The sequence below is a fragment of the Mirounga leonina genome, unplaced genomic scaffold, assembly GCF_011800145.1.
Source record: "Mirounga leonina isolate KUSES-001 unplaced genomic scaffold, KU_Mleo_1.0 Mir_171, whole genome shotgun sequence".
Classification (NCBI taxonomy): domain Eukaryota; kingdom Metazoa; phylum Chordata; class Mammalia; order Carnivora; family Phocidae; genus Mirounga; species Mirounga leonina.
In genome coordinates, this window is record NW_023270436.1 from 6,106,272 (window position 1) to 6,131,748 (window position 25,477).

Consider the following 25,477-nt stretch of genomic DNA (forward strand, 5'->3'; position numbering starts at 1 on the left):
ACCCACGGCCCCGCCCCCAAGGCGCCGGAAGTGGAGTGTGGAGCCGCGCTGCGTGCTGTCAGTCTCTGTGGCTGCGAACCCAGTGGTCGTGGGACCCGTGCAGGCAGCGCGGGCTGTCCCGGTCCCCTCGGGCTGCGCGATCCGGAGAACACAATGGACAGCAGCGGTAAGTCGGGACGGGACGGGCCTGCTGGGCCTAAAGCGGAGCCGCACGGGGGTCCCTCCATCTGGCACGCCCAGGCTGGGCTCGGCCAGAAGTCACTTTCCAAGTTTCGGCTGCTGGACTGGATGTGCTGCTTCTCGGGGCGACTCGATCCCTCTCGCGGTCCCTGTATCCAGGGAATGGGTCCTGAGGGTATCCCCAGGCCTTCCTGTCCCAGCGCTTTACAGCGCCCTCCTCCAAAAAAGGGAGATTTAGACCAGGTGTGCAGATCTCGGCGGTCGTGATTCCTTCATATGTGAAGTATGAGTAAGATTCCCCGCCTTATTGGATCTGGTACTAGAATTTTTTTTTAAAAGACGTGTTTGATGTGCTCATCTAGTATGGTTATCAGGGTGTTTTATTAAGTGAAACAGAAGGGCAAACTAACATATATGATACTTCTCATTTAAAAAAAAAAAAAAAGAGGGGCGGGTGACTCAGTCGTTAAGCGTCTGCCTTAACGTGATCCCAGGGTCCTGAGATCGAGCCCCGCATCGGGCTCCCTGCTCAGCGGGAGACCTGCTTCTCCCTCTCCCACTAACCCCTGCTTGTGTTCCCTCTCTCGCTGTGTCTCTCTCTGTCAAATACATAAATAAAATCTTTAAAAAAAAAAAAAAAAAGAAAGGGATGGATCTCTGCATATACATGTACTATGTAAGTAGGTGAACAGGCTTGAATTGGCACAGACTGTCTGGACAGGTGGGGGGAAAATTGATTAAAGTGATTGACTCTGGGATTCTCCCAAGACTTGTAGTCAAGGATAAGAGGGAGGATGACCTTCCACTATCATGTGGTGGTGCTTAAATTTTATGCCTTTTGTGCACAGGTAGCTTTTTCAAAAATGAGAAAGACAGCCGGTAAATGCTAAAGTGGTGTCATCCCTATTCCCATCAACATTTATAATGCCCCTGAAGCCAAACACCCTGAAAAGAAAGTATTTTTAAAATTAGTTTGCTTCTGGGGTGCTTGGGTGGCTCAGTCTGTTAAGCATCTGCATTTGGCTCAGGTCATAATCTCAGGGTCCTGGGATCGAGCCCCGCATTGGGCTCCCCACTCACCAGGGTCTGCTTCTCCCTCTGCTTGCCCTTTCATGTGTGTGTGTGTGTGTGTGTGCACGCCCTCTCTATCTCTCTCTCTCAAATAAATAAAATCTTAAAAATAAATAAATAAGGGGCACCTGGGTGGCTCAGTCGGTTGAGCGACTGCCTTTGGCTCAGGTCATGATCCCGGAGTCCTGGGATCAAGTCCCGCATCGGGCTCCTGGCTCGGCGGGGAGCCTGCTTCTCCCTCTGACCCTCCCCCCTCTCATGCTGTTTCTCTCTCGCTCGTTCTCTAATAAATGGATGAATAAAATCTTTGAAAATAAAAATAAATAAATAAATAAAATTAGTTTATTTCTTAAGGTTAGCAGTCATTGAAAACTCTCTGGTCTTATATCCTGCTAAATGAGTTTGATGAATCACTTTTTTTCCCTCCCCAGAGTTAATTGAATACTTTAAGTCTCAGATGAAAGAAAATCCTGACATGGCCTCAGCAGTAGCTGCCATCCGGACTTTGCTGGAGTTCTTGAAGAGAGATCAAGGTGAAGAGGGTCATATTCGAACACTCCTCTAGTAACTGTCAGAAGCGTAGAAAGTTGGGGCGTCTGGGTGGCTCAGTCAGTGAAGCGTCTGCCTTTGGCTCAGGTCATGATCCCAGGGTCCTAGGATCGAGTCCCCAATCGGGTCCCTGCTCAGTAGGGAGTTTGCTTCTCCCTCTCCCTTTGCCCCTCCCCCCTACTTGTGCACATGTGCATGCTCTGTCTCTCTCTCTGTCAAATAAATAAATAAAATCTTAAAAAAAAAAGAAGTGTAGAAAGTGAGACTGCGTGAGGGCCTACTTAAGGTAATGCTCCAAGTTCAACTTCTCCTTCATTTCAGTCTTCATTTTAATTTGCAAAGAGCCCACCAGTTATCATTAAATGGGTCCCCTTTCATAAGTGAAATAAACTTTGAATCAAGAGTGACCATGTTATATATCAAGCTAACCATGAAGCTTAAATTATAGCAATAGTTCAGCTTTGTGTTTATTGAGCTTCTGTCTTGTGCCAGAATTTGTGCAGTTGCTACAGAGTGTTCCAGAATTCTAGTATTAGCGTCATTCATTGTGATCGCCTACTCATTCAGGCATCGTAAATATAAGTTTCTTGGTTGAGCATACGTCTTTTATAAGCAAAATAACAATAAAAATAATAGTAATAATGCCTTCTTTGATCCGAAGGGCTGGCCTAAAGACATGTGTCTCTAAGATAACCTTCATTGTCTTCCCATTGGACCTACAATAACACCCAAACACCTAAGTCTTGCCTACACCGCCTCTCTGACCTCATCTGCCACTTCTGCTTAATTTCCTTCCATGCCGTCCCTCACTAAACTGTGCTTCAGCCGTGGTGGCCTCTCTCTGTCATGTCAAGTTTGTTCCCATCTCAGGTCCCACTGGGTCTTTACGTGGTTGGATCCTTTCTTACTCAGATCTCAGTTTAAATGGCCTCCACTCCAGAGGCCATCCCTGTTAGCTCTGTCTAAAGTAGCCCCACGTTTCTCATCATTCTGCTGCTTTCTGTCCTCATTCAGTCTGTAACTTGTGTATTTCTTTGTGTGCTTGTGTATTGTCTGCTGCTTCCACTAGAAGGGGAGTCCCATCAGAGCAGGGACCCTGTCTGCTCACTGATGTGCCTCTGCATACAGGATGCATGCAGTAAACACTGATTGCATAAATCTATGAATCACAGACCCACCAAGGGGCTGTGATACTAACCTGAACACCGCATTCCTCATGTGATCCATCCAGGGGAGACGATCCAGGGCCTGCGAGCGAATCTCACCCGTGCCATAGAAACCCTGTGTGACGTGGACTCCTCTGTGGCCGTGTCCTCCGGCGGGAAGCTCTTCCTGCGCTTCATCAGCCTGACTTCCCTGGAATACTCTGTAAGCCCTGCCCTCCTTGGGTTACTTTCTACTTCTGTGTCGGGCTGCAGGTATTCTCAGCTTTACCTGGATCTCAGCTTTACCCCTCATTTTGCTCTTTTCTTCCTAGGATTACTCTAAATGTAAAAAGATCATGATTGAGCGGGGAGAACTTTTTCTCAGGAGAACATCCCAATCGAGAAATAAAATTGCAGATCTGTGCCATACTTTCATCAAAGATGGGGCGGTGAGTAGATTTTCTCACGTGTAGTAATTGGGAGCAAGGACTTTGGACTTAGACTCCTTTGCCACTTACTCGCTGTGTTACCTTGGACAAGTTACTTAACCTCTCTGTGCTGCAGTTTTCTCATTTGTTAAATAAAGGTGATAACAGCACCTACCTCATCAGGTTTTTGTGGAAAGAGGTATTGAGATGATCTAAAGACTCTGTACTATACCTGGCACATAGTAAGCACTATACAGATGTGTAGATGTTACTACGGAGGTTGTCACATTAAACAGGCCAAGAGGGGCACCTGGCTGGCTTGGTCAGAAGGGAGTGGGAATCTTGATCTCTGGGTCGTGAGTTTGAGCCCCACGTTGGGTGTAGAGATTACTTAAAAACAATAAATAAACTTTAAATAAAATAAAATAAACAGGAAGAGAAAAAACCACTGGGACAGCATGGATGGTTCATTGTTTAATAAGATGTCTTTACCAAAGAAGTGTTTTCATTATCGGGTACATACTAAATTGAAATTAAATCAACACCTACCAGCTGCTGGCACTGGTTCATACTGACTGTCTTCCCAGTGAAGGTCAGCGCTGGGCTGGGATGTTGTCTTTAATTTCATTTCCAGTGCTATTTCATAGACGCAGAACTGCCAAGGGTTTCTAGGTGAAGTGAGGATGGGAGCTGCAGGTTAAGCCAGTCCCCCAGCAAAGGGGCAGTAAAACTTTTATGATGTCTCTCCCATGGTGTCCCTCTTCTGCCATCCAAGCCTTCACGGACCATAAAATTCTTTACTTGCGTTTTGACTCTGAAATCTTGTCCTCTGTGTTATTATCCCCTTCCCAACCTTTGAAGTGTGTTCTTCACGAAATGACATAATAGATGTGAGCGGAACTTGTACAAAAGCCAGTTGCGAACAAAGCCACTTTGGGCCACATGGAGGCAAGATTAAGACCGCCTCTCGATGAGGCCTTCTGCTTCCACCAGACTCCCGCGCTCAGCATTCTGCAGGTTTCACATGCTCTGGTGTATGTGAGTGTGTTAATGCCCACCTGCATCAGTGCTGACTTTAGGCTGAATTCAGGGCAGAGCTGCCCACATTGGAACCTGCAGACGAACCACCTGGGATCTTACTCACTGCTGATTCTGATTCAGCAGGTCTTGGGGCGGCTGAGAATCTGCATCGCTGACAAGCTTCCAGGCGAGGCCCAGAAAGGAGCCAGGGCGCTCTGTCCATCCATTTTGCATTATACAGATCCACGTAGTCTGTTCATTAGAACAGAGCTGAAGTGAGTGTCTCTGCCCATTGGATCTGGCCTGCAGATGGGTTGTGTTTACCCCCAAATGGTGTTTACAGATTTTAAAAAATTAGTTAGCCAACACTTCTGTCTTGGATTTTCAAGAGAAAAATGAGATCATCTGGCAGCAGTGGGACCGTGCGACAACAGCTGGAGCTCGGTCTGTCCTCTGCTGCAGCCTGCCGTGTGCCGCGGGCCTGAGTGTGCAACACCACGTCTTAGAACTAGGAAAGCCAGCCCGAAGGAGCCGGACAGAGCCTTCACATAGGCTTTTGCATCTTGCGAGCAACACCACGTGGGGATTCCACTCCTGCATTGGCTGTGGGAGGAGGTGACCCAGAACAGATGGGCCATCAAGGATCTTGCTTCTGATTGCAGCTGATTTGTGAGACAGCATAGCAAGAAGCCTGGGGGTACCGAGAACAGGCATTAGCGTGGCAGAGGGTGCGCGTGATCGCTGCGAAGCTTTCCCTTCTGACGAAGCTTTCTTGGTCCGCAGAAAATATTAACTCACGCCTACTCCAGAGTGGTCCTGAGAGTTTTGGAGGCAGCAGTGGTGGCCAAGAAGCGTTTCAGTGTGTACATCACAGAGTCACAGCCTGACTTATCGGGGCAAGTATCATTCCATTTGGTTCTGGGCCCAGCAGTCATTTTAAAGAGCAAACGAAGGATTAGGCCCTGGGTAGGAAGCCCCAGAACATGGCCCGCGACTGGCCAGTTACTCAGCCTTGCCTTTGTGCCTTTTCCTGCCCCCGAAGAAAATTCTCTGTGAAGTGGCAGTAGGCCACCGTACAGGATCTAGGGTGTTTCTTTAGGAGTTAAATCAGGGGAACAGCAATAGATATGTCAATGGAAAGATTTTTATCAAGGAGTAGATAATTCACATCTCCATCCAGAAGATAATGAAAGAAAAAAACGGTCTCCTTTTTTGCTGAATTTGCATCTCCTACCCAGAGTCCCCAAGAATATAGTTTTCCTGAAACACATAGTTTCTTCTAAAGAACCCAAATTCTTGTTTCCTTATTCCAGAGTCTTGGGACACGCCCCTTAATCCCTGAGTATGAACTGAGTTTCAGGCTAATGTGATTTACCATTGTCCAAATTAAATGACTCATCATATGCCACTACGGGACTTTCTTGGACTTTCTCTAACATTCTCAAAATGTCATTTTCCAGTAAGAAAATGGCCAGAGCTCTCTACCACCTCAACGTCCCTGTCACCGTGGTCCTGGATGCTGCTGTTGGGTAAGCTTCCATCTTCCCTGAGCACCGTTACTTGTCGTCACCCACTCCCAGGGTTGGCTTGGAGCAGGGTTTCCGATTGGAGGTTGGAATCCCATTCATAAAACTGCCCTGGGTAATGTTCTGCATCCGAATTGATGGCTGCATTAAACCAGCAAGCTCGTGAAAAGGTCTTGATGGTATATGCAGGAGACAAGCTGTAGAGTGTTGCAGAGAATGGGAGTCATTTATGTAGTCTTATGGTGCATTTTATCTTTTTTTTAAAGATCTTATTTATTTGTCAGGGAGAGAGAGAGCACAAGCAGGGGGAGCGGCAGGCAGAGGGAGAAGCAGGCTCCCTGCTGAGCAAGGCGCTCGATGTGGGACTCGATCCCAGGACGCTGGGATCATGACCTGAGCTGAAGGCAGACAAGCAGAGCCACCCAGAGTCCCTTATGGTGCATTTTAAGAGCAAGGTGCAAAAGCCGGGTTAGAGTCAGCACACGTAATCAGTGCTCCATCCTCAGCGGAAGGCATGGGCCGTCCTCAGTGGCACTCTGGGATTCTTTGACTTACTCATGCAACTTCGCTTCTAAAACTGAGGACGCACGTTCTGTGAATTCAGTGTACCTCACAAAAGAAAACAGGACTAAAAGTCCCTCAAGGGGGAAAAAAAAAACCAAACACATAAGGCAGATGATTAACGAAATTAGGAATGCGTTCAAAAGAAAGCATTTTGAAGAATTCTACTTAATTGCTCATTTTCAGAGGTAAATTGGCCTTCACCCTAGCTGAAAGATTGTTGAATTACATAACATTTCTTCCAACTTCGGATCACAACAGGTTCTTAAATTTTTGTTTCTTGTATTGAAGTAGATCAGAAAATAGAGTGTACCACACGTAGTGAGGATAAATACCGGGTCACGAAACCCTCGCGTCGGTCACCACACCTGTACGCGTACGTGTGCTGGGCGGCTGTGTGGAGGGCACATTCACTGGGGGGTTGTGATCACAGTGCGTTTTCATGCTCCTGCTGGCAAAGCCGCCAACAGTGCCCGGGGTGGTCTCATGGGTTAAGTGCTCTCTTTTGAAGAAAGTGAGGAGAGGAACTTTCGGTGGTGAAAATGGAGTATTAATCTTTGCAGGTGATGCTGCTACTCGTAAGAGCCAAGAAAAGAGCATAATTTTTTTTTTAATTTCTTTAGCTATATCATGGAGAAAGTGGATCTTGTCATAGTTGGTGCTGAAGGAGTTGTTGAAAATGGGGGCATTATCAACAAGGTAAGAACGTCAGTTCCCCACAGCTCCTCGCTCCAGGCGGGGAGGGGTCGCTGACCCACATCCTGGCGGTACCAGGAGATGTTACGGTTCGCTCATCCAGCCCCGCGTGGCCTCTGGACCTCACCGTCGCAGCAAATTGTCTCCCAGTCCCCAGAGGCCACTGTAGTGGCCAAATTTTGGTCACATTTCTTTGATCTATGTGAATCATGAGAATGCAGTTTATCTTTTCTCAAAAACTGTTTTAACTGGAATTGGGTTTGATTGTTGGTTTTTTTTTAATTGGGCATATTTGACATCAATATAGTGTGGTGTTAAAATTTCTCTATTCCTTGCTTAACACGGAAAAATTTCATGATCATTTGTTTTTTTGCATGGTGAAATATACATAACATTCGGTGTTCACGTGTACAATTCAGGGGCGTGATTTCACGCAGCACGACGACGTTCTCGGAGCCCATCTTTGTTGTAGCAGGTGTCCACACATCATCCCTTTTTACGGCTGAATCACATTCCATTGTGCGCAGAGAGCACATTGGTTTGTCCACCGACTCCTGTCCACTTGAGTCGTTTCTACGTTTCGGCTCTTGTAAATAATGCTACTACAAACATGGGTGCAGAGTTATCTATTTGAGTTCCTGTTCGCAGTTCCCATGGGTACGTTCCTGAGTGGAATTTCTGGGTCACTTGATAATTCCGAGGACCCACCAGACTTTTCCATAGTAGCTGCACTCTTTTCCGTTCTCCTCAACACTGTACAAGCATTCCAGTCTCTCTACATCCTTGCCAACACTTGTTATTTTGGTTTTTTAATTATAGCCATACTAGTAGGTGTGAAGTAGTATCTCATTGTGGTTTTGACTTGTGTTTGCCAAATGACGAGGATCTTGAGCATCTTTTGAGCATGTGTATATTGGCCATTTGTGTATCTTTAGAGAAAAGTCTATTCTGTCATCTTTTTTAAAAGATCCTAATTCCAAAGCCAGACTTACACATATTATGTTCACTCACACGCTTTCGACTATGCTGTAAGATCTCATCCTTCTACTTTTTCTCTGACTCTCCAGATTGGAACCAACCAGATGGCCGTGTGCGCCAAAGCCCAGAACAAGCCTTTTTATGTCGTTGCAGAAAGTTTCAAGTTTGTACGACTCTTCCCACTAAACCAGCAGGATGTCCCAAATAAGTTTAAGGCAAGAGTTTTTTTTTACATATTTGAAGGGGTATTTGAGTCTAAACTGAAACCTTTGGGAAGAAGCCGTGTAAGAATATTTCAGTAGGTTACTCCCCTCCCATCACTAGTTTCTCCAACACTTGGGACACAAAGATCAATTGTTGGCTGAGCTCAAGACTCGGAGAGTCCCATTTGTCCCCAGAACTTCAATCTCTCAGTCTCTCTTAGGCATGAGAGGGGGCTTGCGAGGACGCAGGGAAAGCTGATGGTTCAGTCCAAGCTTTGGAGCCAACTCTCTGGGCTCAGCCCCCATCCCCACCGCTTACTAACCACGTGGCCTGGGGCAGATGCTCTCATTTTATGCTCTGAACTTCAGCCACCTGTAAAATGAGATGGAAGTGTATTTTGAGCATTATGACAGCTCTGAGATAATCCAGAAGAAAAGCTTGGCACGTGTCTGGCACACAGTAAGCTCTCTATAAAGACTCGAAATTGTTATCTCGAGAGGTTTGGAGCTGTGAATCCAGCACACCAGTCAGGGGAGACGGGGTTTGGGTTTTTGGCCGGTAGGCCGCCATCCTCTGGCTCCGCCGCGCTGCCCTCCGCCCTCCGCCCTCCGCCCTCCTCGCCAGCGTCCTGCCCGGCTGGCTTCCCCCATGCAGGGAACACTTGCAGGTAGTAGCTAGTAGCACACTGATTGCTCAGCCCAAGCCCACACCACTTCTGAGCCCGGGGTGTGTGGGGAAAACCAACACGTGCTTCCTGTCTCCTCAGTATAAGGCAGATACCCTGAAGACTATGCAGACCAAACAGGATCTCAAAGAGGAGCACCCATGGGTCGACTACACCTCCCCTTCCTTAATAACACTGCTGTTTACAGACCTGGGGGTGTTGACGCCCTCAGCAGTCAGCGACGAGCTCATCAAGCTGTATCTGTAGCCACTGAATCCCTTCCTGCGGGCGCACAGCTGTTGCACGTGGGGCAGGGTGAGTAGCCTCTTGACCCCTCCGTGAGCCAGGACATACTAAATTTTTTTTTTCTTTAAAGCTTCTATTTTTAAGTAATCTCTACCGTAAGTGGGGCTCGAACTCACAACCCTGAGATCAAGAGTCCCGTGCTCCACTGACTGAGCCAGCCAGATGCCCCTAAAACTGAATTTTTTTTTTTTTTTTAATGAAGACTTAGGGACGAAGGACTTAAACCTTAAGACTTGGAAAATTTTTTTTATCCATTTCAGCCCCATCTAAAATGTGTTCATGGTTTCCCTAAAACCCAACCTGAATTGCGTTTATGGTTTCTAGACACTTTCCAGTTTCCAGAAATACAAGTTAGATTATTGGCTACTTAACCAATGAAAGCCATGCCCAAGCCCACCTCCCTTCTTCCCTGCACTCCAGACTGATTTGCCAAAAGCATCGATTAAAGAGATGCAGGCCTGCAAAAGCAGGCATTCCTACCTGCAGCCAGGTGCCCCTGCAGGAACATACAGGCGCCCAGGACACGTTACAAACGGTGCCTTATGAGAGGCTGGAAACCCGGATTGAAGTCACATCAGGCTTCCAGTGGTGACCACGAGCCTGGGGCCGCCATCCCCTCCTCGAAATTGGGACAGATGGGACTGGAAACCACCCAGAAAACCCAAGGAAGGTAGAAACAACATTTAGCAGGAGTAGCCTCCGTGGCTCACACATACGAAGACCTTCCAGAACATCTGTAAACTTGAAAGTCTGCATCTGTGGAAGATGTGAATTTCCTTTAAACGTGTTTGATCCCTGAACAGCTTTTTAAAAATTGTACTTGGGGACAAACTCAGCCATCTTTTCAAATAAATTACATGAAAGATTTTGATATGGTGTTGTATGAGTATTGAGCGCTACCCGAGGCCCAAAGGGATTGGCCATCTTGGCGAAGACACTGCAGCCACATTCACACACTCAGGACAATTGGAAGGAAGTAGTTTATTCGACACATAGGTTTTTTTCCCTAGAATATGACTTGCTTCCTCCCCCCACCCCCCTCCCAAAACTGTGGTGGAGACGATTCTTCGAAAAGAAGAAAACCCCAGCAATAGCAGCTGCCCCACGCAGGTGTTCTGTGCAGTTCCTCGAGGAAGAACTCAAGTCCAGGGGTAAGGACACCCACGAAGGTCAGCTGCCTGAAAACACTAGGAAACTTAAAAAGCCAAAACTCAAGTATACCTCAGTGTCTTTATGTTAGAAAGTAAGTATAAAATAGCCACAGAAAAATGAGCTTTAATTAAGATGTGACCCATCAGAATAAATACTGACCTGTTATTTACACTCAGTCTTACACTCTTCCATTGGCCTTAAAGGCTGGTGTGGTTTTCATAACAGTCATGAGTGTGAAGTGTGCCCCCCCCCCCCCCCCCGCCCCATCCCCAGTGTGAACACGGCTCGCTCGGGCACCGGCTGCAGTATGGCACACGATGAAAGCACGCGGCACCATGCGGGGCGCGGGGTGCAGGCCACTCATCATAATCCCTGCACTTGTGTGTGCCCCGGGGCCAATGTCAGCAGTCCTCTTCCGAATCAGGGATCCCCAGATCTGCTGTCGGGACTGTTCTCTTGCCACTCGAAAACAACCCCTTCTCAAATTCTTCTTCAGTAATTTTCCCTTTCTTAAACTTTTTCAAGAGCCTCGTGTCATTGAGAAGTTCCTCCATGTCCTCGTCTTCAATATCACAACCCTAAGTGCAGAGAGCGACAAAACACCAAATTTCTCAGGGACGTGTTCTCACAGCAACAACACACTCAGATCAGCTTCCACAAACCCATCATGCTCCCACCCGAGGCCCAACAGAATACAGAATACGAGAGCCCCACGCGCTCCCCACTACTAGACACTATTTTGATAAAACTCATTCAGAATTCTCAGCTGAGTGTTCAAGTAATAAAAACGGTACCTCTTCCCTCTTCCTTTTTTCATTCATCTTTTTCTTCTTCTCCTTTTTGGCCTTCTGCTTTGACCAAGCTTTATTTTTTATGAATTTTTTTCTCCCTTCATTTTCTCTTTTCTCTTTTCTTTGTTGCTCCAGGAGTTTCTGCCTCTGCTTCTCTCTAACTTTATCTTTAAATGGGATGGTGTCTGTGTTAACATCCGCAGGCGCGAAATCTGGAAACTGCCTCCCCCTCAGCTCCGGCATCTTTGGCATCCTTAGCAGGGCAAACCCTCGAGCAAGTCGAGCAAAATCAAGATCTGATTCAACCAAAACGGCAGAGTTAGCACACCCAAAATAGAGTCATGGGCACCAACCCAAGGAAGACGGCTGCTGGCCAGCCGAATGATCTAATGGGTTCATTTTAATTAGAATTAAAAGAATTACATTTTTACCAAAAAGGAATACTCGGCAACGAGTCTGTTCTGTCTACACAAACCCTAGGGAGACTATACTAACCCTGACATATGCCTAACATCTTTCTAAGACAAAGCAGTTTCACACCTGCACTACTTGTAAGGCTGTAGGTGTTTAAGGAGACAATCACGTGAAGTGCACCTTACCCTTTAATCTGAAGATGAGGTTGCATTCGTGCTTCACATAAGCCTGGACGTAGGACACAAAGGCTTTCATGCCCTTTTCAAACACAGCTCTGTCGGCCAAGGCCATGGACTTGAGCTTTGGAAGGAGGTCTCCTGTGTTTTTCTGGAGTCTCATCTCCTGCAGGGGGCACTGCACACAGACCACATGCTCACCTCCTCTGTCTGGGATCCCCTCACCTCCAAAACCCCATCAGAGCCAGTGCAAAACCAAAGGCAAAACAATTCATTGTAATCTTTAATCAGAGACACTGACTGAAGCCCAAATTCCCAAGTTGGCCTGACATTTTTTTTAAGGAAAGTTTAAAATCAATTTTACATAACAATCCTGATTTCTGGTTGGAAAGTATCCAACACTAGGTCTGGGTTCCCAAGTATACTGACACTGGCTGGAGCTGAGCAGTGGCTGCCACCCTGAATGGGGCTGGTGCCTCCCCACAGCCGTGAGGCCAGCTAGCTCCTGCCCTTACATCACTACCTGGCCCCTGAGAGTGTGCAACCCCTCCTCTAAGTTCCGGACCGCTTGCTGGAAAAGAACCCTACCAAGTATCCTGTCGCTGGGCATGCTATATGAAAAAAGGAAACCACTTACTTTTTGGTTAATTTCAAGGAAACTGATATAGGACTCTTCCATGGGAAGGAGGAAGACGAGCGCACTGCCGCCGTGGCCGATGCGGGCTGTACGACCACAGCGATGTACGAAGGCACTGAGAATGGAGGACGGGACCACGATCACCATGTGAGAGTACGCGGAGCGGGGGCCCAGGGCTGCCAGACTCCACGGCTCAGCCCAACCCTGCCCCTCACCAGGGTCACAACACAAGAACTGGCAGTTAAATATGGACCGCAAACCAGGTAGGGGTCTGCAAGACACTTAATGTGAACCAGAAAACTCTTACATGAATGCCTATTTGATGACACAGGTAAAACACAGTCCTAGTAGAAAACTGGGAGACAAAAGCATAGAAAAAGTATAGAAAAGAAAAGTGGCCTGTAATGATCATTACCGCTCAGGAAGTCTATTCCCCCACATTTTCCCGTGTTTGGAAGCATTTATGAGGAATATATGTTTGCTATGGGAGAGTAAGACTTTCATATACAGTGTCATGTATTACTTTCCTTTAAGCATCTATCAGATGCACTTGTGCAAGAGTTTTAAAAAGCATGTGGAGGGGCGCCTGGGTGGCTCAGTCGGTTAAGCATCTGCCTTCGGCTCAGGTCATGATCCCGGGGTCCTGGGATCAGCGGGGGAGCCTGCTTCTCCCTCTGCCTCTGCCTGCCGCTCCCCCTGCTTGTGCTCTCGCTATCTCTGTCTCCCTTTCTCTCTGTCATATAAATAAAATCTTTAAAAAAATTAAGCCATTGTTTAAAAAAAAAAAAATCATGTGAAAATAACAAATTGCATACTATGGCATCACTATTTTCACACACCAATTGACGGTTCACCTGTTCATCCATTTTTGCTATTTAAAGTAATGTTTTGATGAACATCACTATGCATATCTTCCTCAGAATTCGTGGGGCCAGATTCCTGACAGTGAGGGTCACATTCCGTCACTCAGTACCTTGCACTGCTGGGAGGGTCGTACTGCAAAACCCAGTTTACTTCAGGAATGTCTATTCCTCGGGCCATGACATCCGTGCACACTAAAATCCCACTAGAAAATGAAAAAACACCGTTCTGAGCAAGGGGGCCACCAACGTCATCACCGCCAGTCTTTCCCAGCCCTGATGAGGAGGACGACAGTAATGCACAGGTTCCAAACCTCTCACAGACGCAAGCAGTTAGGAATCACATTTTGGCTTTTTTTCCTAAGGATATCTAGGACTTTACAAATTCCCAACAAAAACAGGTAGGGGTGCCTGGTGGCTCAGCTGTTAAAGCGTCTGCCTTCAGCTCAGGTCATGATCCCGGGGTCCTGGGATCAAGCCCCACATCGGGCTCCCTGCTCGGCGGGAAGCCTGCTTCTCCCTCTTCCACTCCCCCTGCTTGTGTTCCCTCTCTCGCTAGGTCTCTGTCAAATAAACAAATCTTTAAAAAAAAAGAAAACAGGAGGTAGGGAGGAGACCAGGGAAGAATTTTTTAAATTAGCATACTTTTCTTTAAAACAAACCAAAAACTGTAGTGAGTCTAATCCTGAGGTGTAACAATCCATTCTATCACTCTGTCTACAAGAGTGCTTTTAACAACACAGCCAGGAGGCTCTTAGAAAAGCAGAAAAATGTTACTTCTACATGCAGAATTAATTATGGCCACTGAGAGATGTGAGCTCCCAACTGTGTAGTGACCAGACGACAACCTACGAGACTTCAATGAATCGCTCCCATCCACACCCTCCACCCGTTCAACCAATAGGTATCAAAACCCCCTGGGCCAGGCGCTGGGGAACCCAGGAGTGAACACAACACACAGGTCCCTGTTCTTACAGAGCTTACGATCTTGCAGGGAAGCTGGTGATAACTAGGGATGACGGGGTCAGGCCGGGGACAGGGCCCCCCGGGGCCACACAGAGCAGGTGTGGTAACTGGGCAGAGGAGAACAAGGGTTCTAAGCAGAGAACACAGCCCGTGTGAGGGCTGAGACGCAGAGGGACCTGCCAAAGCATACAGTGAGCTCCGAGGCAGCTAACTCACCTTTGCAGTTTGCGGAACTCCATGAAGATTTTATTGCGCTTGTGTTTCATCTTCCCGTGAATGCACATGATCTTCACACTCTTCACCAGGGCCTCCAGAGCCTTTCCATAGTATTCCACACAGGCGCAGGTGCTGCGAGAGGGGACAGCGGGCTCAGAGTCGCTGGCCACCTGGGTCCCCTACTGCTGGGGGAGGGAGGCGGCAAGCACCAGATGCAGCGGAGAGGACCCGACCGATCCTCTCTGGGAGAATGGCTACTGACATCATCCACCCTAAGCTCTGTATCTGAAATCCTCCTGGGGTTCGGACACCAGGACAAAACCCCACCGTGCAGCCACGGGGCTGGCTGCTTCAAGGCCATGCCCAGCCACTTCCTCCCTTGCCTCCCTCTACGGCAGAGGCTGGGACAGCTACGCACGCATTTCCTCTGCCTCTCTGGAGGGGAGCAGCTGCCCAGTGACTCACCTTTGGCCCCTGAAATGAAAGCCTGAGTCAGCTGGGGAAGCGGGGCTTCTGGGAAAGCTTTCTGCTCTTCTGATGTGAAGAATGCCCTTCCCCTCCCCCTGCCTTTCCTCCTTTCTGTTTCAGTGCAGACGGGGCAAGAGGCATGACAGTGGCCATCTTCAAACCAGGAAGGGACAGACATGAACAAAAGGCCAAGACAGTCGCAGAAATACTGACCTGGACACTGGGGAGACATAACCCAATGTCAGGACCTGCCTAACCTCTGGCCTTCTTTCTACAGGAGAAAAATAACTCCTCCCGCTTGAGCCACAAAAGTTGGGTTTTCAGTTACTTGCAGCCAAACACATTCCTGAGAGAATTCCAAACCTTAGGGCTACATGCATCTGTACATTCTGGATGTGGCTGAGCCCCCGATTCTCCTACCACAACATCCAGAAGGATTACCTGAAGAAGATCAGGTGCTTTTCTTGCTTATGATTTCGAAGAAAATGTACCAGCTGGTTAAATTTCTCATCTGCCTTACATACCTGCAAAGTAAAAAGGAAAACCAATTAAAAAAAAAACTTATTGACGATAATAATCTCTTTAGCTGTTTCCAGTTTCAGCCTTAAATGTTAAGGAATCTGATTTCCTCCACTGATAGAACACATGCTAATTGGTCTACCTAGCTCAGAATGGGTATCAGCATGTGCTGCTGACACATTCAAGTCACAGAGTCATGTAACGAAGAGACGCACAGTCATCTAATGCAATCGTCCCCAAATCCCAGTATACGGACAGGGACCACACCAGCTATATCCAGGGTGGATTTTTTTTTTTAAGTAAGTTCTACACCCAACATGGGGCTTGAACTCATGACCCCAAGATCAAGAGTTGCACGCTCTCCAGACTGAGCCAGCCAGGTGTCCCTCCAGGGTAGATTTTTTTTTTTTAATGCAGATTCTTGGGCACAGCATACAAATTCAGTAGGTCTAGGATTGGACCCAAGAACCCATATTATTTAGGAACTCCGAGGAGACTGTTACATCTCCATGTTCAGAAATCACTGCTCTAAGATGAAACCAGGTTTCCAGAAGAGAATGTACAAAATTTGAAAGACCTCCACAGAGAGAGACTCCAGTCTCTCTTAATATAATCAAGCACTCCATTCAGGCCCCTAAATGGGAGACATCTAAACCCATCTGTATGCATGCCCCCTATTTTTACCAAAACCAAATTCTCAATTTGGAATTTCTTCTCACACACTCAGATCTCTCTAAATGCAATCACTGAAATGAATACAAAACGGCAGAGCCAGGTGGACGTCCAAAGCTAACATTTATTAGTACTTACTAGGTACTAAGCACTGGCCTAATCTGTATTCATCAATCAGTCCTCACCACAACCTATGAAGTGGGTAGTACTGGAGCCCCCTATGTACAGGTAAGTGCATCCAGTTCAATTAGTAAGGGACAAAGCCAAGATGTGTACCTGGGCTTTCTGTCCTGGGCAGTGCTGCTCTGGCACCCACTCAGCCACGCACACTACCTACGGACCCCTCCCTCTGCCTGGGAAAGGCCGGGCTCCTGACTTCACCAGCCCAGCCCAGAAACGCCAGCAATGAGAAAGGCCCCCCAACTCAGGTGAGCCTGCCGGATTTCAACACCACGCTGTCCAGTAGACCCCAGTCAGCATTATGACCGACCCGCAGGAATCAGCAAGGAGATCAGTGCACACCATGTAGTAGTTCTCCAGGCGGGAAGGAGTTTTCTGAGTGCTGCTGGCCGCTACGCCCTTCTCCTTCACCGAAATCCGTACAGGGTTCCGGAGCCCCGCTCGCACCAGGCTCTCCACTTCCTGCGTCTGAGTGGCAGAGAAAAGGCCTGTTCTCCTCTGCTTTGGCAAAAACTCCAGGATGGTGTTTATGCTAAAAAAGAGGGCTCAAACTTAATCCCTCGTTTATCAGCGTCATCAACAAATACCACTTTATGATACTAAACAGATATTTAAAAGATTAGGAAAAAAGCCGTCACAGTATTTACAGTAGACGTTAACCAGAGGATGAGATTATGAGCAATTTTTATTTATTTATTTTTATTTCTTTATACTCTCGTTTTTCCAAGTTTTCTCCAATATGAACACATAATTATACTTTTATCATGTGGGGCAATTAAGAGAATGAAGACAAATAACTTTTGGGGACTAAGAACCATTGACCTATACATTTTAAGTAGCTGAATTGTATGATATATGAATTTCCCAATAAAGCTATTCAAAACACACACACACAAACTTTCAAAGAAATCATGAAGGAAAATGCATCTTAAGAAGTAGAATTGGAACTTAAATTGTGTGCTAGAATTTAACAACCTAATGATTTGAAATTCAAATGAGGCCAAGAAAGGCAGTCATAAAGTGGTAAAGGAATTCCACTTTGCTCTCCTTTTCTCCAGTATCACCCAAAGCCAATGAAGCCCATAGTTCAGTACCTTGCCTCAAACCCCATGTCCAGAAGTCTGTCTGCTTCGTCCAACACCAGGACATCGAGGGACCTCACACAGCTGGCCAGATCCAAGCCCTCCGCCTTCCTCCGAAACATGTCCTCCAGGCGGCCTGGAGTGGCCACAACGATGTTCCCACTTTGAAAACACAATCAACATTTACCACACTCTCTGGATCTAGGGAATATCTGTGATTCCAAATACCAAGTTTTGTAAACCGCCCCCCCACCCCAAGTCATCTAAGTTCCAGTAAAGGGAAATACAGCCATGAGTGAGGAGACAGGACTCAGGGCAGAAAAGTGAGGGCCATGAGGGAGGCAGACGGATTCCAGGCCAAGAGCCAGGGCGGGGTCAGCACACGCTGGACCGCTGGCCACATCTGGCCTGCACACAACCATGCCCATCCGTTCATGCATTGTCTGTGGTGGCTTTCACACCCCAACAGTGGAGCTGAATACCTGTGACAAACCATGTGGTCCACAAACCTAAAATATTTACCATCTGTTCCTTTACAGAAAAGGTTTGCTGACCCCTGACCTAGAACAAGTTATTGAACCACTTTAGGCCCCAGGTAACTCGTCTATAAAATGAGAATGTTGGGCGCCTGGGTGGCTCAGTCGTTAAGCATCTGCCTTCGGCTCAGGTCATGATCCCAGGTCCTGGGATCGAGCGCCCGCATCAGGCTCCCTGCCCAGCAGGAAGCCTGTTTCTCCCTCTCCCACTCCCCCTGCTTGTGTTCCTGCTCTCGCTATCTCTGTCTCTGTCAAATAAATAAATAAAATCTTTAAAAAAAAAAAAATGAGAACGTTAACAGATTTAGAGAGAATTTTATGTTAAAGATCACAGCCACGGACAAAAGGCCAAATACAGCCCCTACACACTGGCTGACCTGCAAGAAGTTGGTTCTTTTGTTTTTTGGAGTTTTTAAATTTTTTTAGAAGGATTTTTTTTTTTAAGATTTTATTTATTTTTTTATTTAAGATTTTATTTATTTATTTACTTATTTGGCAGAGAGCAGAGAGAGAACAAGCAGGGGAAGCAGCAGAGGGAGAAGCAGATTCCCCACTGAGCAGGGACCCCAATGCGGGGATCAATCCCAGGACTCTGGGATCATGACCTAGACCTGAGCCGAAGGCAGACACTTAACCAACTGAGCCACCTAGGCGCCCCTTAAAATTTTTTTTTTTTTTAAAGATTTATTTATTCATTTGAGAGAGCGAGAATGAGAGAGAGTACATGAGAGGGGGTAGGGTCAGAGGGAGAAGCAGGCTCCTCGCTGAGCAGGGAGCCCAATGCAGGACTCGATCCCGGGACTCCAGGATCATGACCTGAGCCGAAGGCAGTTGCTTAACCAACTGAGCCACCCAGGCGCCCCTTAAATTTTATTTTTAAGTAAGCTCTACACCACTGTGGGGTTCAAATCCACAATCCCAAGATCAAGAGTTGCATGCTCCACTGACTGAACCAGCCAGGCTTCCCAAGAAGTTGTTTTCTGTTTGTTTTTTTAATGTGAATTACATGTCAATGGTTAAAAGAAGTCTGGAACTAACACATAAAAATCTGGAATTCCATATTCTTTTTTAAAAATTCAGTATCTGACAATACTGAGCCCAGAATCCCTCAAGGCAACTATCAGCTAGAGATAAGTATTTGGCCACGTACTGGGCAGTTCCTACTCATCCATCCCCACCCCCGCCCTTTCACAGCTCTGACCCCTGCAGAACTTGACTTTGTGACCCCTGCTAAAAAGCATCTCACAGGATAGCTGGAACACGGCAAATGCTCAATAGAAACAGTTCTCTTTATTAAGATTCTCTAACAAATTGGGCACAAAACCTATCACTGCTCATAATAAACCTTATTGATGGTGGGACTGAAAAAAATCCAAAGGGCTGATGGCCACCATGTATTCAAATACCCATCTGTTTATTAAACACGTGTGTGTGCTCAGCACCGTGTGAGGCTCTGAAGCTGCAACGCTGCAGGACAGACAGCGCCCTGACCACTGGGCCTGCCTGAGGACACGAGGAGCCTAGCCCACGCAGTGCTCTAGAGGAAAGTTGGGTCTGTGTGGCAGCAGAGGCGTGAGAAAGCAGCGGCAGTGGAGAATGGTGGCCTGGCAAGCCCTGTACGAACATCAGGATCCTTCCTAAAGGCCAGCAGAAGCCAATAAAGAGTTTTCAATGAGTGACATGATCAGGCTGGCATTCTGAAAAGGCCACTTGGGTTGCTCTGTGGGCAGTGGATTATAAGAAGGCAAGAGTAGAAACACATAGGAGAGAACGCTATTGCAGGAGCCCAGGAGAGACGGGGTGGTCTAGATCAGAGTGGGAGAGGGGGCGAGGGAGAAAATCAAAGGGCTAGAGATGTGTGCTCTGGAGAGAAAATGTAAATGATTCAGTGATGGTTAACGGGGGCGGGGACAGAAGGGACAGTGAGGCATCAAGGCCAACTCCCAGACTTCAGAAGAAGCACATGGGTGGACAGATGACTGAGAAACTCCAGATGACATGCACATTTGGGGTAAAAAACACCCATTCCAGACATGTTTGCAATAGCCGGGAAATGCCCAGGAGATGCCAGGCAGACAAGCAGCTACCTGCAGGTCTGGGACTCGGGGTGAGGTCGGGGACCACCAGGAGTGAGATGAGACCACTTAGAGAGCCCCGAGTGAGAAAAGCAAGGGCCCTAAGTCCCATACAGTCAGCCTGGGGAGAGAAGGAGGGCCACCCCCTGACTCCCTTCTCCTCTGCAAGGTGAGACTCACTGAAGGGGAAATGCCCATCAGGACGAGAAGGAGCCAGCAGGCAAAATGGGAGGGTGGCCTGGAGAATAAAACCTTTCGGGGAGAGGGGATTGACGAAGGGAGTGCTCCCCATTAGGCCTAGACCAGATATCACTTCCTCTTGGGTTCTGTGCCAAAAACAAGCAAGGAAAGGAGCAGAAGCAAGCAAACTTACCCTTGTTCCTTAAACCTTGCAACATCTTCTCCAGGATTCCTGCCTCCGATCCAGAGAATCTGGCTAAAACAAGAAACAGGTCTTCAGCAGGTCAGGCAAAGTAACAGCCCGTGGCTAACAGGGGCACTGCATCCAACTCACCTGAACTGTGGGAAGGGCTTCGTGAAATGTGCCAGGACTTCATCTATTTGAATAGCCAGCTCCCGTGTGGGTGTGATGATGATCGCCCCAACCTGCCCATGTGCAGGGAAAGGAAATAATGAGCCGAGTGGGCCCGCAGAGCTGAACCCACACGCCAGGACCGAGCACCTCAGAGAGCCAAGTTCCCAGGGGAACAGCACTTCTGGGCTTGTTCAGCACCAGTCCCAGTGCTTATCAGTGACTGCGCTGGATCACAGCCAGTTCTCATTATTGACAAACACGGGTTTCGAAAATACTGAAACGCTGCCTCTGGGGGAAATGCTGGGTCAGGTTCCGGCGAGCCTCGGGTCATGTTTTGTCAATGAATCAATCAATACAGAAGCCGGTTTTATGTGTGCTTCTGTCTAAAGACACCGTGAATAATATGTAGTTGATTTATCAATACTGAATTTGCTGCCGGTCACACTATTAACTCTTGCCTGAATGAAGCATATCTCGCCTACTTGTTTTCTCCAAAAGGGCCATCCCAGCCTTCTGGTGCTCAGGAACACTAGACAGTGCTTCAGCTCTACACTTGAGGCCATTTTAAACACTGAAATCACCAGCAAGAATGCAAAAATCATAGGGGTAAACTGTGAGAAGGACGCCTGTTTACAGCCTGAGAGCTAAAACAAGAAGGCAGAGCATTGCCCTGTTCAGACTCAGCTGGGAACGTGCACAGCAGGTGACTCCGATTCTTTGCTTCTCTGCACAAATCCGTGAATGAGTGAGAAAACACAGTAAGTACTGATCTAGGGAGCCACAGATAAATTTTAACAAGCAAGCAAATCCAGAAATACAGTATCTACAAGCAAGGAGGATAGATTTTTTTTTTCAATCTTTTGACCAGCTTCTTTGAATTGTGAACTCTACACAATGACTAAGTGAAAATAAGCCACTTAGCTATCCTCACCTGATTCTTTTTTAACTTCTCTTCCCTTCTCAGAAGAATTTCCAGGATGGGGATGACAAAAGCGAGCGTTTTGCCACTACCTGTGACCTGCCAAGACGGAGAAAATTTGGTTTGCTTTTCCTCACAGTTCATTCTGGAGGGAAAACAGGGGGACAAGCTGCATTTCCATGAGGTACTCACCGCCTCTGCAGCGACATCTTTGTTTTTCATGAACAGGGGGATGGTTGCAGACTAGAGAAAGAGATGCAAAGCCCAGGTTAGAGAATGCCAGGCTCCATGGAAGTGGCCCAAGGACCTAGGAACACAGTGGGCGGCCTGGGTCACAAGGGACCCCACCACAATGTAGACTCTTACAGTCACCCCAAGACACCCCAGGGAGATGGGCTCAGAGGCAACACAGCAGCAGTGTCTACACAGTGTGGAGGGGACAGCGAGCTGAGCTGGGATTCGGGAGTCCTGAATACTAGCCCTGCCTCACCTCCTTTTCCTCTCTGGACCAGGAAGTATTTGAAGACACTGAGTTTTAGGGTCCCTTCCAGCTCTCCTATCAAAAAACAATGACTCCAATAAACCCTCTCATTTTAAACACTGCAGGGGACCTCCAGATCTTGTGAAAAGCAGACTCAGGTCTCAGCTTTGAGGTCATCCCCTTCAGGACGCCACTCCTGGTCCTCAGAGCCTGAGCTCACCCATCACAGCACATGTAGCTCTTTTCTAGCAACCTCTATGCAAGTGGTTCTCAACCTGGATGATTCCTATGCCCTCGAGATACATGCAGCAATGCCTAGAGATGTTTCTGGTTGTCAAAACCCACAGCGGGGAGGGTGTGCTACTGGCATGTAGCAGGTAGAGGCCAGGGATGCTATTAAACAGCTGACCGTGCCCAGGGCAGTTCCCCACCACAGACTACTTGCCAGTCCAGAATATCAAGAGTGCCGAGATGGAGAAACTCTGCTCTAGACTGTTGTCCAAAAGGAACGTGATGTGACCCACATACATGGCTTTAAATTTTCCAGTAGCCACATTAAAAGTAAAGACATAAAATGAATTTTACTAATGTGTTTTATTTAACCCAGGAGATCCAAACTATTGTCACTTCAACATGTAACGGATTTTTAAAAATTAATTAATGAGATATGTTCCATTCCTTATTTTTATACTAAGTCTTCAAAATCCATTGTACCTTTTACAGTTGGAGAACATCTCAATTTGGACTCACCATATTTCAAGTGTTCAAGAGCCGCAGGTGTCTACTGACTCCCACAGTGGCCGGCACAGCCCCTGATTACCAACATCGACGGCAGGGACTGGGTCTCCCTGCACTACAGTCCCAAGGCAGGGTTCCCAGCACTCCCAACTTTCATCTCCAGCTTCCTCCTCATCTTTCCTGAGGACCTCATGGGCATCTCAACTCAGTAACTCTTGAATTTCCCTCGGAAACATGTTACCTCTCCCTGCCTTCCCCATCTCAGTAAACGGTACCGCCATCCACCCAGCTGCTGAAGACAACCACCTCGGACTCCCTTTAGATTCCTCTCTTTGGTAACCCCTATATCTGGCCCCCCAACAACCCAAGCCCTCTCTCGAACTTCACTTCTCAGCATCTACTGCTACCTCTCTACTCCAAGTTGCCACCTCTCCTCACTTGACACTGGCCCCCTGACCTTTGAAGTCCATTCTCCACACAGCAGTCACCTCCCTTCCCTTCATACATAGTTTCCCATTAAGATGGCTTCCCACTGCATTTAAAAAGAATACAAACTCCTCCAAGACCCTGCCCAATGTGGACCCTACTTTGCTCATCTCTTACACTACGCCTGATGCTCCTGCCAAAGGCCTTTTTTCTGTTCCTCCCAGGTCACCTCTAGCCCCAGGACATTTGCACTGGCATCTCTCCCTGCTGGCATATCCTGCCCCAATCACCCCACAGCCAGCTCTTCAATCATTCCCGTATCAGCTCAGTGACCTTCGGAGGGGCGTTCCCTAACACACCACCTTAACCTCTGTCACTGTCACATCGTTGTGTTTTAGTTCTTTAGTGACACTTATCACCGACTGAAATTACCGTATTCTTCTACTCCTTTCTCCCTCCCCTGCATTAGAAAATAAGGCCCCTGCTTGGGGACCAACACTACAAAATCCCCAGAGCCTAGAAAACCTGATACACAATATGTCCTCAACAAGTATCTTTTGAATAAATGAATAAATTGGGCGAGAACCCTTCACTTGGCCCACATAGTAACAGCGGCAGGTAATATTTACTGAGCTCCCAGTCTCACAGCAACCCTACGAGACAGGTAAGAAGAAAACAGCACAGAGAGGTTAAGTCACCTGGCCGAGATCTCATAGCTAGAGGGGCAGGGCCGGATGCAGCGGGCACTTGGGCGCCAGGACTCACAGGCGGAGGGGGCGCGGAGGTCAGGGCCCCCCGCCCGCCGGGGTCATTAACCAGGGTGGGCAGCCTGAAGACGCGGCAGAAGTCCCAGGCTCGGAGCCTCCCTGCCCCGCCTGACCCCCCCACCCCGCCCCGGCGCACGGAGGACCCTTCCCCGCCCGGCAGCGCCGGGTACCTGCACCGGCGTCATGTACGGGAAGCCCAGCTCCCGCAGCGCACCCAGCACCAGCGGGTGCAGCCGAATCGGCAGCGACTCCCAGGAGCCCTCCGTCACGTGCTCCATGGCTCGCCCCCTCTGGCAGCGCCGCCGCCGCCGCCTGGACGCCACCCGGACGCCACCGGGCGCCGCCCGCGAGCACTTCCGCTTCCGGCCACCCGCGGGACCGCCGGCAACCGCGCTCTAGCAGCGGAGTTCCGGAGGGCGGGGAAAGGGTCCTCGTTGCCGAAGCTGGAAAAGCTGACCGCCCGGCAGTGAAAGTGGGCGGCGGGGCCCAGGCCCGAGCAGTTCCGTCGGTCCTGCGCAGCCACCCTGGCTCGGGCGCCTTCCCACCGAGAGCAGGCATTTCGGCGGAGGCATTCTGCTCCGGCTCGCGGGCTTTCTGCGCCCATCAGAGGCAGGGGGCAGCACAAGACCGCGTCCCGGCCGAGGCACAGGTGGGTCTGGCGGGAATGGACAGAAATGTACCCCGGGCCCGGAGCCCCAGGTCAACGGATATGCGAAATCGGGTGATGGTCGGGCCCCAGGGCCCGGTACACAATAAATGTTGGTTTACTTCCGAGAAAGTTAGAGCCCCAAACGAGAACATGATCTTCCCGTTCCTGGGTTCACCATGGGCCGGGGCCGCTCATTTGTCCACGCACACATTCGTTCAGCAGTTTTCACTCACCGCCTGGTACATGCTGGGCTCCGTACTTAGAAATGTCATCTCAGTGAGGCCTTCCTTTCCTAATCACTAAAACCGCTCACACTGCCTCACTTTTCCTCCATTGCACTTACCATTAATATGCAGATCAATTGGCATAGTAGGTTCGCCTTCCCCACTAAAAGGTAAACCCCACGACAATGGGGATTTTTCTTTAATTTCTTTAACCCAGCGGCTGCAACTGGCAGCAACACAGCACTCACTCAAATATTTTTAGGATGGATAAATGGGAGTAGTACTCATACAGATTCCAGTCATCACAAACTAAATGAAGTGAAACAAAAAGCCTGAGGCAACGTTTCCACTGAAACAGGATCACACTTCAAAATACCTTTGACAACTGTTATAACATGGGACTTCCACAGTTCTGAAAGTAAAGGCAGAGGGAAAGACCATACTTGCATTCGCGTTTGGGGCTCTACTTAACTAGTTTTTGGACCCTTGGATGCTTTCCAAGCCTGTTTCCCTATTTCCAAAATGATTATAATAGCACCCAAGGTAAGGGCTGTTTTGAGGAATAAATGAGACAGACTGCATATAGCACTTAGCACAGTGCCAGTACATTCCACAATGTTCAACAAATAATAGTTTATTTTATTACTAGCAGGCCCTTAGTGTAAT

At 48.1% G+C, this 25,477-nt stretch overlaps 2 protein-coding genes across 5 annotated transcripts; one reads left to right on the forward strand and one right to left on the reverse strand.

The window, feature by feature from the left end:
* Nucleotides 1–23: 23 nt before the first annotated feature.
* EIF2B1 (eukaryotic translation initiation factor 2B subunit alpha) lies at nt 24–12,633 on the forward strand. Of its 2 annotated transcripts, none has more exons than XM_035016853.1 (10): nt 24–166; nt 1,683–1,784; nt 3,032–3,168; nt 3,278–3,394; nt 5,177–5,289; nt 5,854–5,922; nt 7,104–7,179; nt 8,244–8,369; nt 9,125–9,337; nt 12,547–12,633. In XM_035016853.1, the coding sequence occupies exons 1-9, from the start codon at nt 154–156 to the stop codon at nt 9,287–9,289; spliced, it is 918 nt and encodes a 305-aa protein (XP_034872744.1). In that variant the 5' UTR covers nt 24–153; the 3' UTR covers nt 9,290–9,337; nt 12,547–12,633. The 2 variants fall into 2 exon arrangements, with proteins under 2 accessions (XP_034872744.1, XP_034872745.1); XM_035016854.1 differs by lacking the exon at nt 12,547–12,633 and adding an exon at nt 9,749–10,199.
* On the reverse strand, nt 10,311–24,292 carry DDX55 (DEAD-box helicase 55). Of its 3 annotated transcripts, none has more exons than XM_035016835.1 (14): nt 24,109–24,291; nt 21,719–21,769; nt 21,539–21,625; nt 20,587–20,678; nt 20,446–20,508; nt 17,474–17,623; nt 16,722–16,911; nt 15,450–15,532; nt 14,541–14,672; nt 13,472–13,564; nt 12,499–12,613; nt 11,871–12,039; nt 11,275–11,567; nt 10,311–11,058 (listed from the first exon to the last, which is right to left on the reverse strand). In XM_035016835.1, exons 1-14 carry the CDS (start codon nt 24,214–24,216, stop codon nt 10,882–10,884), a joined length of 1,803 nt encoding a protein of 600 aa, XP_034872726.1. In that variant the 5' UTR covers nt 24,217–24,291; the 3' UTR covers nt 10,311–10,881. The 3 variants fall into 3 exon arrangements, with proteins under 3 accessions (XP_034872726.1, XP_034872728.1, XP_034872727.1); XM_035016837.1 differs by lacking the exon at nt 24,109–24,291 and adding an exon at nt 22,017–24,086 and having other exon boundaries at nt 10,771–11,058; XM_035016836.1 differs by lacking the exon at nt 13,472–13,564 and having other exon boundaries at nt 10,771–11,058; nt 24,109–24,292.
* Nucleotides 24,293–25,477: the final 1,185 nt, after the last annotated feature.

Bases quoted from the DNA above. Each gene is read 5' to 3' on its own strand.
- EIF2B1 (XM_035016853.1), top strand. The intron at 5,290-5,853 runs GCAAGTATCATT...GTCATTTTCCAG, and splicing joins TCACAGCCTGACTTATCGGG to TAAGAAAATGGCCAGAGCTC. The intron at 7,180-8,243 runs GTAAGAACGTCA...CTGACTCTCCAG, and splicing joins ATGGGGGCATTATCAACAAG to ATTGGAACCAACCAGATGGC.
- DDX55 (XM_035016835.1), bottom strand. From the start codon at position 24,216: ATGGAGCACGTGACGGAGGGCTCCTGGGAGTCGCTGCCGATTCGGCTG. The intron at 15,533-16,721 runs GTGTGCACTGAT...TTTACTTTGCAG, and splicing joins GCCTGGAGAACTACTACATG to GTATGTAAGGCAGATGAGAA. The intron at 13,565-14,540 runs GTGAGTTAGCTG...TTCATTTTCTAG, and splicing joins GAGTTCCGCAAACTGCAAAG to TGGGATTTTAGTGTGCACGG.